We start from the raw sequence: 13,395 nt of genomic DNA on the forward strand, positions 1-13,395 counted from the left end.
GTAACACCCCTTCTGGATGGCCTCTGACGTCCACCAGATCAGGGAACGTAGAACCCGTGGTGGAACTTGGACCCTGATCTTGGACAAGCTCGTTCCTGCCTTCTGAAAGGGGAGCAAGAACCACTGTAGTGGTCTTGCATGGAACCTGGCCCAGGGAACAATGTTCAGACAAGATATCATTTTCCCCAACAGGTGGGATAGCTGGTCTACCTGAACCATCTGGGACCCCTGAAGGGAATGAATCAGAGCCCTTATACTGTCCTGTCTGTCCGGGGACAGGAAAACCTGCCCCGCTTGCGTGTCGATCAGGGCCCCTAGGTGAACTAACCTTGTGGAAGGAACCAGATGACACTGCCAGATTCACCGAGAACCCATGGTCCCTCAATACCTGTATAGTAGTGGCCAAGTCCCGTTCCGCTCGCCGCTGGGAGGACGCCTGTAGGAGCAGATCGTTGAGATAACATTGAATTCTGATGGGGAGAGACCTGAGATACGCCGCCAAGACAGAAAGAACCTTGGTAAACGTCTGGGGGGCGGAGGCCAGCCCGAACGGCAGGGCAAGATATTGGAAGTGACGGCCTGAATAGCAAAACCTCAGGTATTGACGATGCTCCGGCCGAATTGGAATGTGGAGGTATGCTTCGGTCAAATCTATGGAGGCTAGGAAGTCCCCCTCCCTGATTCCCGCTAAGATGGAATGCAGGGAGTGCATTTTGAACCTCCGGTAAACGATAAACTCGTTCAGACCTTTTAAATTTAGAATTGCCCTCCACCCCCCCCCAAGGCCTTTGGGATGACAAATAGGTTGGAATAAAAACCCCCGCCCCCTCTGCCCCAGTGGAACCGGCTGAATGGCCCGAATATCCAACAAATGCTGGATAGCCAATTCCATGAGTCCCCGTTTGACCGGGTCTCCAGAAACAGGGCAAGGGAGGAAACGCCTCGGAGGAGGTGAAAGGAATTCGAGGGAGACCCCTGCTCTTACAGTCTCCCTCACCCAATTATCTGTTGTCAGGTCGTCCCAGCGGTCCGCAAACAGGCCGAGCCTGCCCCCAATAGGGGCCAGAGACGGACAGTCACTTAGCTCTTCTAGCCCCTCTGCCTCCAGAGCCTCTAAAGGGCTTGTTGGGTGGCTGCTTCCACGGTGGAAGGCTGAACTGTCTGCCTGGTAACTAGGCCTAGAGAAATGGAAAGGCCATTGCTGACAGGGAAAGCTTGGCCCGGCTCCCCCCTGGCAGAAGGAGGGCCGCCTATAGTAAGGGAATGAACGGAAATCCGCTCGCCTGCTCTGGGACGGGAGAATCTTTCTCTTATCCCTCGTCTCTATGAGTAGGGGATCTAATGCTCAGCCAAAAAGAAACCCCCCTTCAAAGGGAGCGGAAGCCAACTTCCACTTGTTCTTCCCGTCCATTCGCCAATGACGTAGCCAAAGCATACGTCTAGCTGTTACTGACGAAGCCATGGCCCTGGCCGAGAACCTGGCAGCAGCCAAGGTAGCATCCGCCGTATATTCAGTCGCCGCCAAAATCTTTGAAATGTCTTGATGGGCCCGAACATCATCTGGTGCCAAATGGCCCTGCAGCTGACGAAGCCATCTGACCGACGCCCTGGTGAGAAAAGATGCAGCAGAAGAAGCTCTCACAGCCCAGGCATCCGCCTGGTGCGCGCGACGAAGTGCCGTCTCCTCTCACCTATCCTCAGCCTTCAAGGCGTCCTCTGCATCAGGTGGTAAAACAGAAGAAGAGGTGAGAGCCGCCACCGGAGTGTCTACCTTGGGAACCTCCAACAAGTTAATCATGTCCGCATCAACCGTAAACATCTGGTTGTCGAGACCTGAGGCCCTGCAAGGTAAAGCTGGAGCCGCCCACTGCCTACGGATCATGTCCAGAAACATCCCCAGGATAGGGATGGTATCTGCCTCCACAGCCTGCTCAGTGAAAAGATAATCATCCTGCTCTCCAGCACCCCCAGGACCAGAGAGAGCTGGATCAGGGCCCAAACGAGCAGTGGCCCTGGCCTTTGAGAGAAGGGGCTTCAAAAGGGCTGGATTAAATAACCCTTTGAATGCAGGCCTAGGTGGTTGGACCTGATCCCCATCGGATATCTCCCCTTCCTCCAGATAGTCTTCTACATAGTCAGCTAATTCAGATGGGGAAGGTGAAATCAGCCCCTGGTAATCCTCAGGGGAATCATAACCCTGAGTCTCAGCCTCAGGTCTAAAAGTGTACATTTGTGCAAAAGCCTGTGATTGAAGCTGCATGCCTTCTGCGATGCCTTGTCTAATTGCCTGCTCTACCCAAGCCTTCATAGAGGTAGAAACATCTGGTTCCCCCCCCTCACCCTGGCGAAGGCCAGCCGCAGTGGGGGTAAAAGTAGCTTCAGGATGTCTACTGGACCCAGAAGACCCCGGGATCGGCTCAGACTGCATCTCTGGAGACCATTGGCTAGAAGGCCCAGCCACAACAGTAGAAAGCCCAGGCTGAGAAACTGCAGAATGTACAGCCTGAAGAGCAGCAGTTTCCACATCTTGACCAGATAGAGGCTGAGCAGACACAGAAGCGTGAAAGGATTCTGTAGATGCATTAATAGCAGCGGCCTTTGCAAATTCTCTGTCCAAGGCACGTTGTCTAACTTGGGCAGTCTTTTCCTCGGCCTTGGAACACCCTGAGCGAGCCCTGGCCTTGGCCTTGATTTTGTTAGCTGCAGCAACACTGGCCATTCGAGGCCTAGAAGCAGCTTTGCCTCTGATAAGAGGGGGAGACCAAGAACCCTCAGCAGAAAAAGACGCTTGCCTGTCAGTATCCCCCATAATTCTAAAGTCTGTTGTCCTGTCCAGAAATCCACAGAAAAGAGCAAAGTCTTCCCAACCGGAGAGGAAAGGGAATTATACTGGCCTGACAAAATGGCTGCCGTAGAAGTCAAAATGGCCGCCTCCAACAGCCACAGTTCAAAGAAGACAGTCTTCGGGGGTGATCCAAAGGCCGCAGGTCAGGCCGCTAAGCAAGCCCGCAGACAAATACAGACTTTGCGCTGGTCAATGTCCAGATGCCCTCTGCCAAGTAGGAATCACCAGCTCTGTGCCCAGAAAGGCCGGGGAAACAAGGTCGCCCGGACAAATGGCCGCCAAAATTTGCGCGGGAACGAAGGCCGCTGCGACTTACACCCAGTTCAAAGTGCCTGGCACCGCCCCTCCGGTCGCAGCAATGCAGCCAGGCACAGAAAATCACCAAAAAGCAGCGCCCAGGCTGAAAGAGGCTGGCGCGACTGCAAACGGCCCCCAAACGGCGAAAAAAACACAAAAAAAGCCGCTGCGCCTCTCAGCTGAGAGGCGGTGATGAAAGGGACGCCACGGCAAGCCGAAACGGCACGCGCCTCCCCTGGCTCCAAACGCAGCTCCTGCAGGCAGAAAAGGCGATTTTTTAAGGGTCCAGGGCGAAAGCCAGCCGGATAGCCCCCTCAGAGCTTTTAGAAAATGAAGGGGAGGTTGGGGGGAGAGCAACAGCCACCCCCCCCCACTCAATCCAGAAGCGGAGAGATTCCCCATAGCCTACCTGCTATTTCTGCCAGTCACAGCCTTACAACAATATTAGTAGAGAAAAAACAAAAAAGAAAAAATAACAAAGTCCAGGGAATAAATATTAAATCCAACTCAAAGCTCAGGAGCTTAAGGTTGCAACCATGAGCTAGGGCTGAGTTGAAACAAACTGGAGAGACATCACCAGGGAGGCGGATCTTCAGAAGTTTCAACTCAGGACATAGAGCTAGAGCATACTGAATCCTAGACTGGCACCTCCCATTTCTACACTATGGAGAATACAGGGTATAACATTTGACAATCATAAGCTAACATAAGCCAATTATCTATAGCCTCCTATCCCCCTCTATTTGGAATTTTTTAGTCCGATATTTGCCTTGAATATAATCAATCCATCTTCTCCATTCTAACATATATTTCTTATTTGAATGGTCCTTTAAATATGCTGAAATTTTCACCATTTCTGCTAAATTTACTACTTTTAATGTCCATTCTTGAATAGTAGGTAAATCTTCCTTCTTCCAGTACTGCGCCACCAAGAATCTTGCTGCAGTTATTAAGTTCAAAATCAAATTAGTCTCTATAGCCGTACAATCTGTAATTATACCTAACAAAAACAACTGTGGAGTAAACTTTATCCTTTTTTAAAAAATATTTTGAATAATCCACCATATTTTTATCCAAAATGCTTTAACTTTTTTACAAGTCCACCAAACTTGAAAATAGGTAGCATCAACACAATCACATCTCCAACATTTGGGTTGTAGGTTTGGGTACATACAAGCTAACTTTTTAGGATCCAAATGCCATCTATAAAACATTTTATAAAAATTTTCTCTCAAATTTTGAGCTTGTGTAAATTTTACATTTCTTACCCAGATCCTTTCCCATGTTTCCATCATTATTGGTTCCTCGAAATTTTGTGCCTATTTTATCATACAATCTTTAACTAACTCTGTCTCCGAGTCTATTTCTATCAATATATTATACAACCTTTTTATGTGCATTTGACTCTGGTCCCTAATTTGTTTTATCAAATTTTCTTCACTTTGTGTAATACCAATTTTCTGGTCTTTTTTCCATGTATTCTGCAGCTGTACATACTGAAACCAGGTTTGAATTGCCCTTTCCTCTCTTAATACATTCAGAGGCTTTAACTGTAGTACATTTCTTTCTGTAATCAGAAGTTCTTTATAAGTAATTACATCCTGTCTTTGTTCTATACTTATATTTTCTATTGCATGTCTGGGTACTACCCACATGGGTATCTTGCCATTCTATTTATATTGGTATTTTTTCCAAACATGCAGGAGGGCATTCCTTAATATGTGACTTTTAAAAGTCCTATCCACCTTCTTCTCATAAACTAAGTAGGCATGCCAATCATATAGCAAATCATACCCTTCAATATTCAATATTCTTTCATCTGTTAAATTAATCCAGTCACTAATTGCTGACAAAACAGCTGCTTCATAGTACAATTTTAGATTGGGCAATTTCAAACCTCCTCTTTCACATATATCCTGCATTATTTTTAATTTAACTCTCGGTCTCTTCCCTACCCAAACAAAGTTATTAATACCTTTCTGCCATTCCTCCAGATTTGCATCCTTTTTAAGTATTGGTATCATTTGAAAGAGAAATAGAAACTTGGGCAGAACATTCATTTTAACTACTGCTATTCTTCCCAACAAAGATTTGACGTTGTAATAAAGATTCCGAAGTACTTAACCTTTTTGACTATCTCGCATTCTGTTACTCTTTCCAATTCTTCTTTTTGATTTGTATTCATATTCTTAGCTATCATCTTTGTTTTCCCTATATTTATTTTAAACCCTGACACTTGACCATATTGCCTAATTATCTCCATCAAACCTGTAACTGAATTTACTGGTTGGGTTAAAGTTACAACCAAACCATCTGCAAATGCTCGTAATCTATAATCATGTTGCCTGATCTTAATACCCTGTATGTTATCCGAGTCCTGTATTTTATTCAGCAATACTTCCAAAGTTAAAATAAACAATAGTGGAGACAAGGGACATTCCTGTCTTGTTCCTTTCTCAATTTTAAAAGTTTCTGTGAGACTACCATTAACTATTATTTGTGCTGTTTGTTTCTGGTATATTGCCTTAATAGATTGTATGAAATGCTCTCCCAACTGCATCTTTTGTGCTACTTTCACTAAAAACTGCCAATTCAATCGATCAAACGCTTTCTCTGCATCCAACAATATAAGCACTGCAGGGACTTGGTTGTTCTTCCCCAAATACTCCAGTATATTAACAATTTGTCTTACATTACTTTTCATTTGTCTCCCTTGTATAAATCCAGTTTGATCTTTATGAATCACTTGTTGCATAACTGACATTAGTCTATTCGCCAAAATTTTTGCAAAGATTTTATAATCTGTATTAAGCAATGATATGGGTCTGTAATTTTTGGGTTGACTATGATCTTGATCTTCTTTCAGAATCAGGGAAATAAAAGCTGTTCTCCAGGATGGTGGCACCTCTCCTCCCCATTGTATTTTAGCAAATAACTCCTTAAGAGCCTCCGATAACCTCCCACCGGCCAATACGCTCCCACAGAGAGGGCCTCCTCAGGGTGCCGTCTGTCAGGCAATGTCGGCTGGCGACCCCCCAGGGAAGAGCCTTCTCTGTGGGGGCACCCACCCTCTGGAATGAGCTACCCCCAGGGATACGACTGATCCCGGACCTCCGGACCTTCCGCCGGGCCCTGAAGACTTTTTTATTTCAGCAAGCCGGGCTGGGTTAAAAATCTTTTAATTGGGGAATTTTATGGGTAAGGGGTTTTAAATTGAGGAAGCCAAAGATAAATTTAATTTCATTTTAAAGTATTTTAATATTTGTATTGTGTGTTTTTAATTTTGGCTGTTCACCGCCCCAAGTCCTTCGGGAGAGGGGGCAGTATAAAAATTTTAAAAAATAAATAAATAAATAATAAATAAATAAAGAGGTTCTACCATTTCTAATTGAAAATTTTTATAATACACTGCTGTCAAACCATCTGTGCCAGGAGCCTTTCCACTTTTTAATTGTTTAATTGCCAGAAGAATTTCCTCAGTGGTTATTAATACATTCAATCTTTCCCTTTGTTCATCAGTAATTGCAAGAATATTCTCTTTCTGAAAATATCTCTCTATATCATTACCTTGTGATAATAATATTATCACTAGCATATAACTTCGTATAAAAATCTAAAAATGCTTTTTTAATCATATTCTGTTGATATACCTCTTTACCTTTATACTCTATTTTTTCTATTGTACGAGATTTTTGTTTTTTCCTTAACATATATGCTAACCACCTGCCTGGTTTATTTGCATTGCAAAAAGTATTATGTTTAGCATATTGCAAGTTCGTTGCAACTTGATCTGACATCAACATATTAAACTGTCCTCACAATATTGTAATGGCTTCTTTTATATTCTTGTCATCTGGTTTATCCACTAACGCCTGTTCCTTCTTTTTTATTTCTTCTTCTAATTCCCTCCGATTTTTCCCCTGTCTATGTCTGTAGGAATTATTCAAATTTATTAATTTTTTTTATTTTTTTTATTTTTTTTAATAAATTCAAATCTTTTTCTTTTGAGGCTGTGCTTAATCCTTCTTCTATTCTTGCACCAGTATTTAAATTATTATTATTTCAACTGTAGGAGTTCCATTGTAAATTTCTTTTCTTTTCACCATAAGCACTGCCTGCATACAGGAAAGAAAAATCCTCCTCCATAGAATTCAGTAATTTTTATCTATAAAACAGAGTTTCCTATAACAAAGGAAAGTTACAAAGTTCCTCTTTACACCAGATGGTGTCTCTCTATAATCCACATTCTCTTAGTCATGCAAGACTGTAGTTTATTTATTATTATATAACCATCCAATTCTTCTTCTTTTAATTTAAAAAATATCAAATCTTCTTTTTAAAATCCAGTTCAAATTTTAAAATGTTTAGTCTTTTAACCATATCTCCAGATTAATTCTCTTAGTTCTGTTCCAAAATTAGTTGTTTCTCGGGTCTTTGTCTCTTTAAAGTTGTAGTTTAAAAAAGTTTTTCCAAAGCCCCTTTGTTGCATAGCCGCTGTTTTAGGCTAGGGGTCTTCTAATTATTAGTGCTGTTCCAAACGTTGTTACAAGCCTGGGCTGTTGTCACTCACCCGGCTTCAGAGAGCTCCGTTTTTCTCCACTTTCCTCCAGCACTTTTCTTGCCTGGTCATCACAGCTTCGTGGCAGCCGCCATGGCTGCCGCCCCCCACCGCTGACTCACATAGGGTTCCCTCTGACCTTTGAAGAATGTACCTGTTCCTCTTGGTCATCTGAGGTGCCCCTCTTCTTCCCCTGTCCCTGCAAGACGGGTTCTGTCCAAAGACCCATTGGCAGTGGTTCGGCAGCCGGGGTTTTCGCGTGGCTCATCAGAGCCCGCTATTTCCCCAACTGTCTCGCCATGATGCCAAACTGGAAGTCCTTGCTAGACCAATTCTTGAATACAGCTCATCTGTCTGGAACCCGCACTGCATATCGGACATAAATACAATCGAGAGAGTCCAGAGATATTTTACAAGAAGAGTCCTCCATTCCTCTAACCGCAATAAAATACCTTATGCCACCAGACTCCAAATTTTGAGCTTAGACAACTTAGAATTCTGCCTTCAGTCTGACCTAAGCATAGTACATAAAATTATCTGCCACAATGTCCTTCCTGTCAATGACTACTTCAGCTTCAACCACAACAATACACGAGCAAATAATAGATACAAACTCAAGGTAAACCGCTCCAAACTCGATTGCAGAAAATATAACTTCAGTAACAGAGTGGTCAATGCTTGCAATGCACTACCTGACTGTAGTTTCTTCCCCAAACCCCCAAAACTTTAAACTTAAACTGTTGACCTCACCTCATTCCTAAGAGGTTCCCAATACAGTTCAGTATGAATTGGTGTCAGATCCCTAAAAGTGATACTGCCATTCAATCGGAGGAGAGGGGACACTTGGATTCAATTCACTAGCATTGCCTGTGTCAACAGATATTTTACAACCTATATCCTGGCACCAAAGAGCCCTGAGATCCCCTTTATCTGCAGGAATTTTTATGATAGCCATGTGGGTTGTTTCACTTTAAAGGATAATGGTGGGAATGCATGTGTGTTCGGGTTCTCAGAGAAAATAGTAAAGAAAACATCTTCACACTTGTGTATTGACTAAAATCTGCATTCTGACTTAAAGGGAGGGGTCTCTACCACTTTAATCCTACTGTCTTGCCTAAGGGTATTCAGATCTTGCTTTAGCTGGATGGCTTTCACTTCTGCTTAATAAAAGAAATCCTTTTGAACAACCACGTTTCAAGAGTTCTCACTTTCTTAAGTTAGAAGGAGAGGCGATCCTTACAATTGGCCTTCCAGTCCTTCCTTGATGCACTTTTTCACATTGGTTATCTAGTTTAAATGCCAAAAAAAAATCAATGATATATTTTTCAGACCTTTGGAAGATCACACTGTCAATTGTTCACACAGCTCAAGCAAAACTAACAGGTGTGAATTAAGTTTTAGCTAAAAAATGGAGCTTTAATTCCAGAAATCCATTCTTTAAACTTGGACTTCTGGAATTAAAAGGCTCTGGATTAAATGGTACTCCAGACAAAAGATGGAGAAGAGTATCTTGCTTTTAGACATGATAATAGCTGTCTAGAAAGGTGAGTTATCAGCTATTTTTACATCATCAGAAATTTAATTTATTACCTGTTAAAAATGCAAAGACAAGGAGTACAAGGAGCAAATAAAAGACCTTCATGTTGGGGTTGGTTCTGGGCCAAATCTTACTTGTGAGAGTCCTCACAGTTATGACTCCACACACACAGTCCGTGTTGCCAGCTGCCGCAGATTGGTTAAGACGCGAGCAACTAAATTAGCAGGAAATTGCTGCTTGCGCATTGGTTTGCGCTGTCTGACAGCTTGCTATTTAAGCAGCTGTCAAACGGCTCGGTTGTTGTTGCCGCTATGTGGAATTGCTTGTTCTAGTTGATAGTACAATAAAGTACAATAAAGTACAATAGTTCTCTAGTACAATAAAGTTGATGTTCTGAGCAGCCTAGTCTCTGCCTCTGTTTCCCCACCGGATCTTACAAGTACAACTGGGAAATATTGGGTATGTGTCGACTGAGCCGAAAAACATGTTAAAGAGATTGGCTTTAATGGTTTCGTCAATACAGTCTTTGTTGTTTGGACCATTTATTTATTTATTTATTTATTTATTTATTTATTTATTTATTTATTTATTTATTTATTTATTTATATCAAATTTCTATACCGCCCTTCTCCCGACTCAGGGCGGTGAACAGTTAAAATAACATACATATAAAATGTAAATATAAGAATATAAGATGATTAAGCCAATTTGGTTCATCGGTTAAGAATTAACCGATTAATTAATTAATTAATTAATTTTAGGGGTGGGATGGATCTCGAGTCTTTAAGTTTGTTGTTTACAAAATTATAGAAGGCACGGGTGGATTTTGTGTGTAGATTTTCTTCTTGCTTGATGTGATAATTGGTGCATTCAGTCTTTATTTGTTGGCGTAAGTTGTTATAACAGTTTTTGAAGTTAGCTACGTAGTTAGTTTTGTTTTTTTGCCACAGAGGTTTTTTTTTTTTGGATTGTAAATTCCTTATTGTTATTGGTAGTTTATTTTTCTGGTTTTGTGGTACGTAAAGTTTAATGATTCTTTTGACTTCACGCAAGAAAATGTTGTAATGGTCATCAGCAGTATTACAGCCAGAGAATAGAATTTGCCAATCAAGATATGAGAGTTCATATCTTGTTTAAGGTCAAGGCCACAGTTAACATGAGAAATGATCCTAAAGCCTCAATAAAATGACTATTTTTGTTTTAATCGCAATAATACATGCACTAACAACTGCTTTAAACTCAATGTAAATTGTGCTAAATTTGACTGTAAAAATATGATTTCTGTAACAGAATTGTCAAAGTCTGGAATGCTCTACCTCAGTGGTTCTCAACCTTCCTAATGCCGCGACCCTTTAATACAGTTCCTCATGTTGTGGTGACCCCCAACCAGGGGTGGGTTCTAAATTTTTTTACTACTGGTTCTGTGGGCATGGCTTATTTTGTGGGCGTGGCTTGGAGGTCATGTGACTGGGTGGGTGTGGCTAGCTGGTCATGTGACTGGGTGGCCATGGCTATGTGTATAGGGACTACTCAGAGGGCTGAAAAAAGTCATTTCTGACAGGTCCTCGCACTTTTGACTGGTCCTCACACTTATGACCATCCTCACATTTATGCCCGTGCAGCATTCTTAACAACCATTTCACAACTGCTTCTCTTCACCATGGTGACAAGATAGGGCAAAAACGTAAAATGTGAGGACAGTCGTAAGTTCGAGGACTGGTCAAAAGTGCGAGGACCAGTCAAAAATAAATTTTTCAGCCCTCTGAGTAGTTCATGTGCACAAAAGGACTACCCAGAGGGCTGAAAAAAGTGATTTCTGACAGGTCCTCGCACTTTTGACCGGTCCTCACACTTATGACTGGTCATCATTTATGCCCATTGTAGCATTTTTAACAATGTGTCACTCATTTCACAACTGCTTCTCTTCACCATGGTGACAAGATAGGGCAAAAATGTAAAATGTGAGGACAGTCATAAGTTCGAAGACTGGTCAAAAGTGCGAGGACCAGTCAAATAACTTTTTCAGCCCTCTGAGTAGTCCATATGCATAAAAGGATTCAGCAATAGAGAGAGATGAAGGAAGGGAAGGGAAATTAGAGTAGGAGTGAGGGTAAGAGAGGGAGGAAGAGAGGAGGAGAAGGAGAAAGGAAGAGGAAGTAGGGAGGAGAAGAAGAAGGGGAGGAAGAGAAAGTAAGAAGGAAAGAAAAGAGAGAGGTGGTAGGTTTGAGGAGAAAGATTGCTGTACAATAAAAAAGATGAAAGGGAAGAAAGCCAACCCCAAACAAATATAAAGATATTAAGATAAAGAATGAATTGTTAAACTTTAAAGAATAAAAGAGAACAAATATGAATAAATAACAATAATTAGAAACACACATACAAACATACAGTGTATTTTCTTTAAACAGAGTATTTGGCCGGTTCACAAATTTAAACAGTGTTTAATCATTTCAATTAAATTTACAATTTCTATATTTCCTTTTTGCCATATTTATTCCTCATCTGTTTTTGTAAAAAACCAATATTACCCTTCATCCTCAGCTCTAATCTTATTCAAATCCACTTTTTCCCTTCTATTCTATATTATACCCCTTCCCATTGTCATCTATTTTTATATCCATCCTCACATTGGTTAATTATGTAATATTACAGTTGTTTAATATGAATTCAACATTTTAATATAAATCAATTAGTTATATAACTACCTTTTTTGTATATTAATCAATATGAACATGAATATTCCAATTATTTCCATGCAATCCAATTTCTTACAAATCAATTAATTATATTTACCAATAATAATAAACCAAATAATTTCCCCCATATATTCCTCCAAACCACAACTTAACCATTTCTGCTTTCAACACAATATACAATTAATAGTATCTCAATTATTACAATTCCCTAGTTAAATAGAGCTTTTTTTCTTTTGTGTTTTAAAATCTCCTCTTTTTCCCTAAATTTCCCGTTGTTTGCACCTACCTTTTTTGGTGAGGAAAAAGAAATCTGCCTGCCTAATTTTCCAACGTGCAAAGCCAACAGCCTGCTTTACTTTCTCTTTCGTTTTTCAGTATAGCTAGGGGGAAAAAAATCTGCACTCTTTCCAAGCAAGCAGCAGAGCTCTGAGCAAAACAGCTGAGAGTAAATCAGCTGGGGGTCGGGAGCCGATCTAAGCAAGGGCTAATTAGCCTATGCTGAAGCTCCGTGGGCCAATAAAATTACAAAAAAACACCGAACCATTTGTTAAATTGCTGGCTCGCCCGCCCCTCGCCCACCACTATTTATTGGCAATAAATTTATTGGTGCGGAGGGGCGGGGCAAGCCAGCAATTTAACAAATGGTTCGGCTGCACCACTGGCTATAGGGCGGCCCTTTGAAGCCCCACGGCAAGAATTAACAGTTTTTTTTCCTCTAGCCATCGGAGGCAGCAATAGATTGGGAATGGGCGGGGTAAATGAACGGCCGGCGATCCAACAGAGCAGAGAGTGAAGTGAAGGTGAGTGAAGGCGTGGGGGGGGGGGGGAGGGCTTTGGCGACCCCTGTGAAATGGCCGTTCGACCCCCAAAGCGGTTGCGACCCCCAGGTTGAGAAACGCTGCTCTACCTGATTCAATTGTTTCAGCTACAAATTTTCAGTTTCAGTCACAAATTGACTTCCGTGGATGTTACATATTTAAGTGGTTACTAGAAGTGGCATGCATAAATGCACTAACGTGCCTATTGTCTCTGTTACTATATTTTTATTCTTTTATTCTTGTTCTCGTTTTTGTTTGACAAATTCTAATAAATAAATAAATATCCCTATAACGATTTGCTCTCTGGGCTGTACCTCAGGACAGGAGGCTGAGCTGGACACCCTTGCTTACCAGAGATGCATGAATCTTGATCTCCTCGGTCAATCAAGAGGTAGCGGGGGCTTTCTGGAGCCCAGGGCAGAAACACCAGCTGGATCAACCCAGGCACCACATTGCTGGCTAGAAGAATAGGCCAGCTCTCTTCTGCTCCCAAGATTTCCCTGCATTAAAATCAAGAGTCACTTATGGAAACAGATGCAGGGTCTCATTTAACAGACTTTTAATTGTCAATTGTCATCACAGCAATGTCTCAATCCATACAAAAGAGAGACAACAGGCCTTTTTGCCGTGTTTAAGGTTTGTTT

General features: G+C 41.9%; 1 protein-coding gene across 1 annotated transcript in view; it reads right to left on the reverse strand.

Annotated features, from left to right (window-relative positions):
- Positions 1-13,395, reverse strand: part of LOC117677956 (solute carrier family 2, facilitated glucose transporter member 11) — a 61,935-nt gene that overhangs the window by 26,708 nt on the left and 21,832 nt on the right. Inside the window, exon 6 of the mRNA XM_087880649.1 lies at positions 13,103-13,251. Coding sequence (XP_087736775.1) covers positions 13,103-13,251 — 149 coding nt within the window. The remainder of the gene's footprint in view (positions 1-13,102; positions 13,252-13,395) is intronic.

This window comes from Pantherophis guttatus, chromosome 17 (genome assembly GCF_059756535.1).
Source record: "Pantherophis guttatus breed Tessera chromosome 17, ASM5975653v1, whole genome shotgun sequence".
Taxonomy (NCBI): Eukaryota; Metazoa; Chordata; class Lepidosauria; order Squamata; family Colubridae; genus Pantherophis; species Pantherophis guttatus.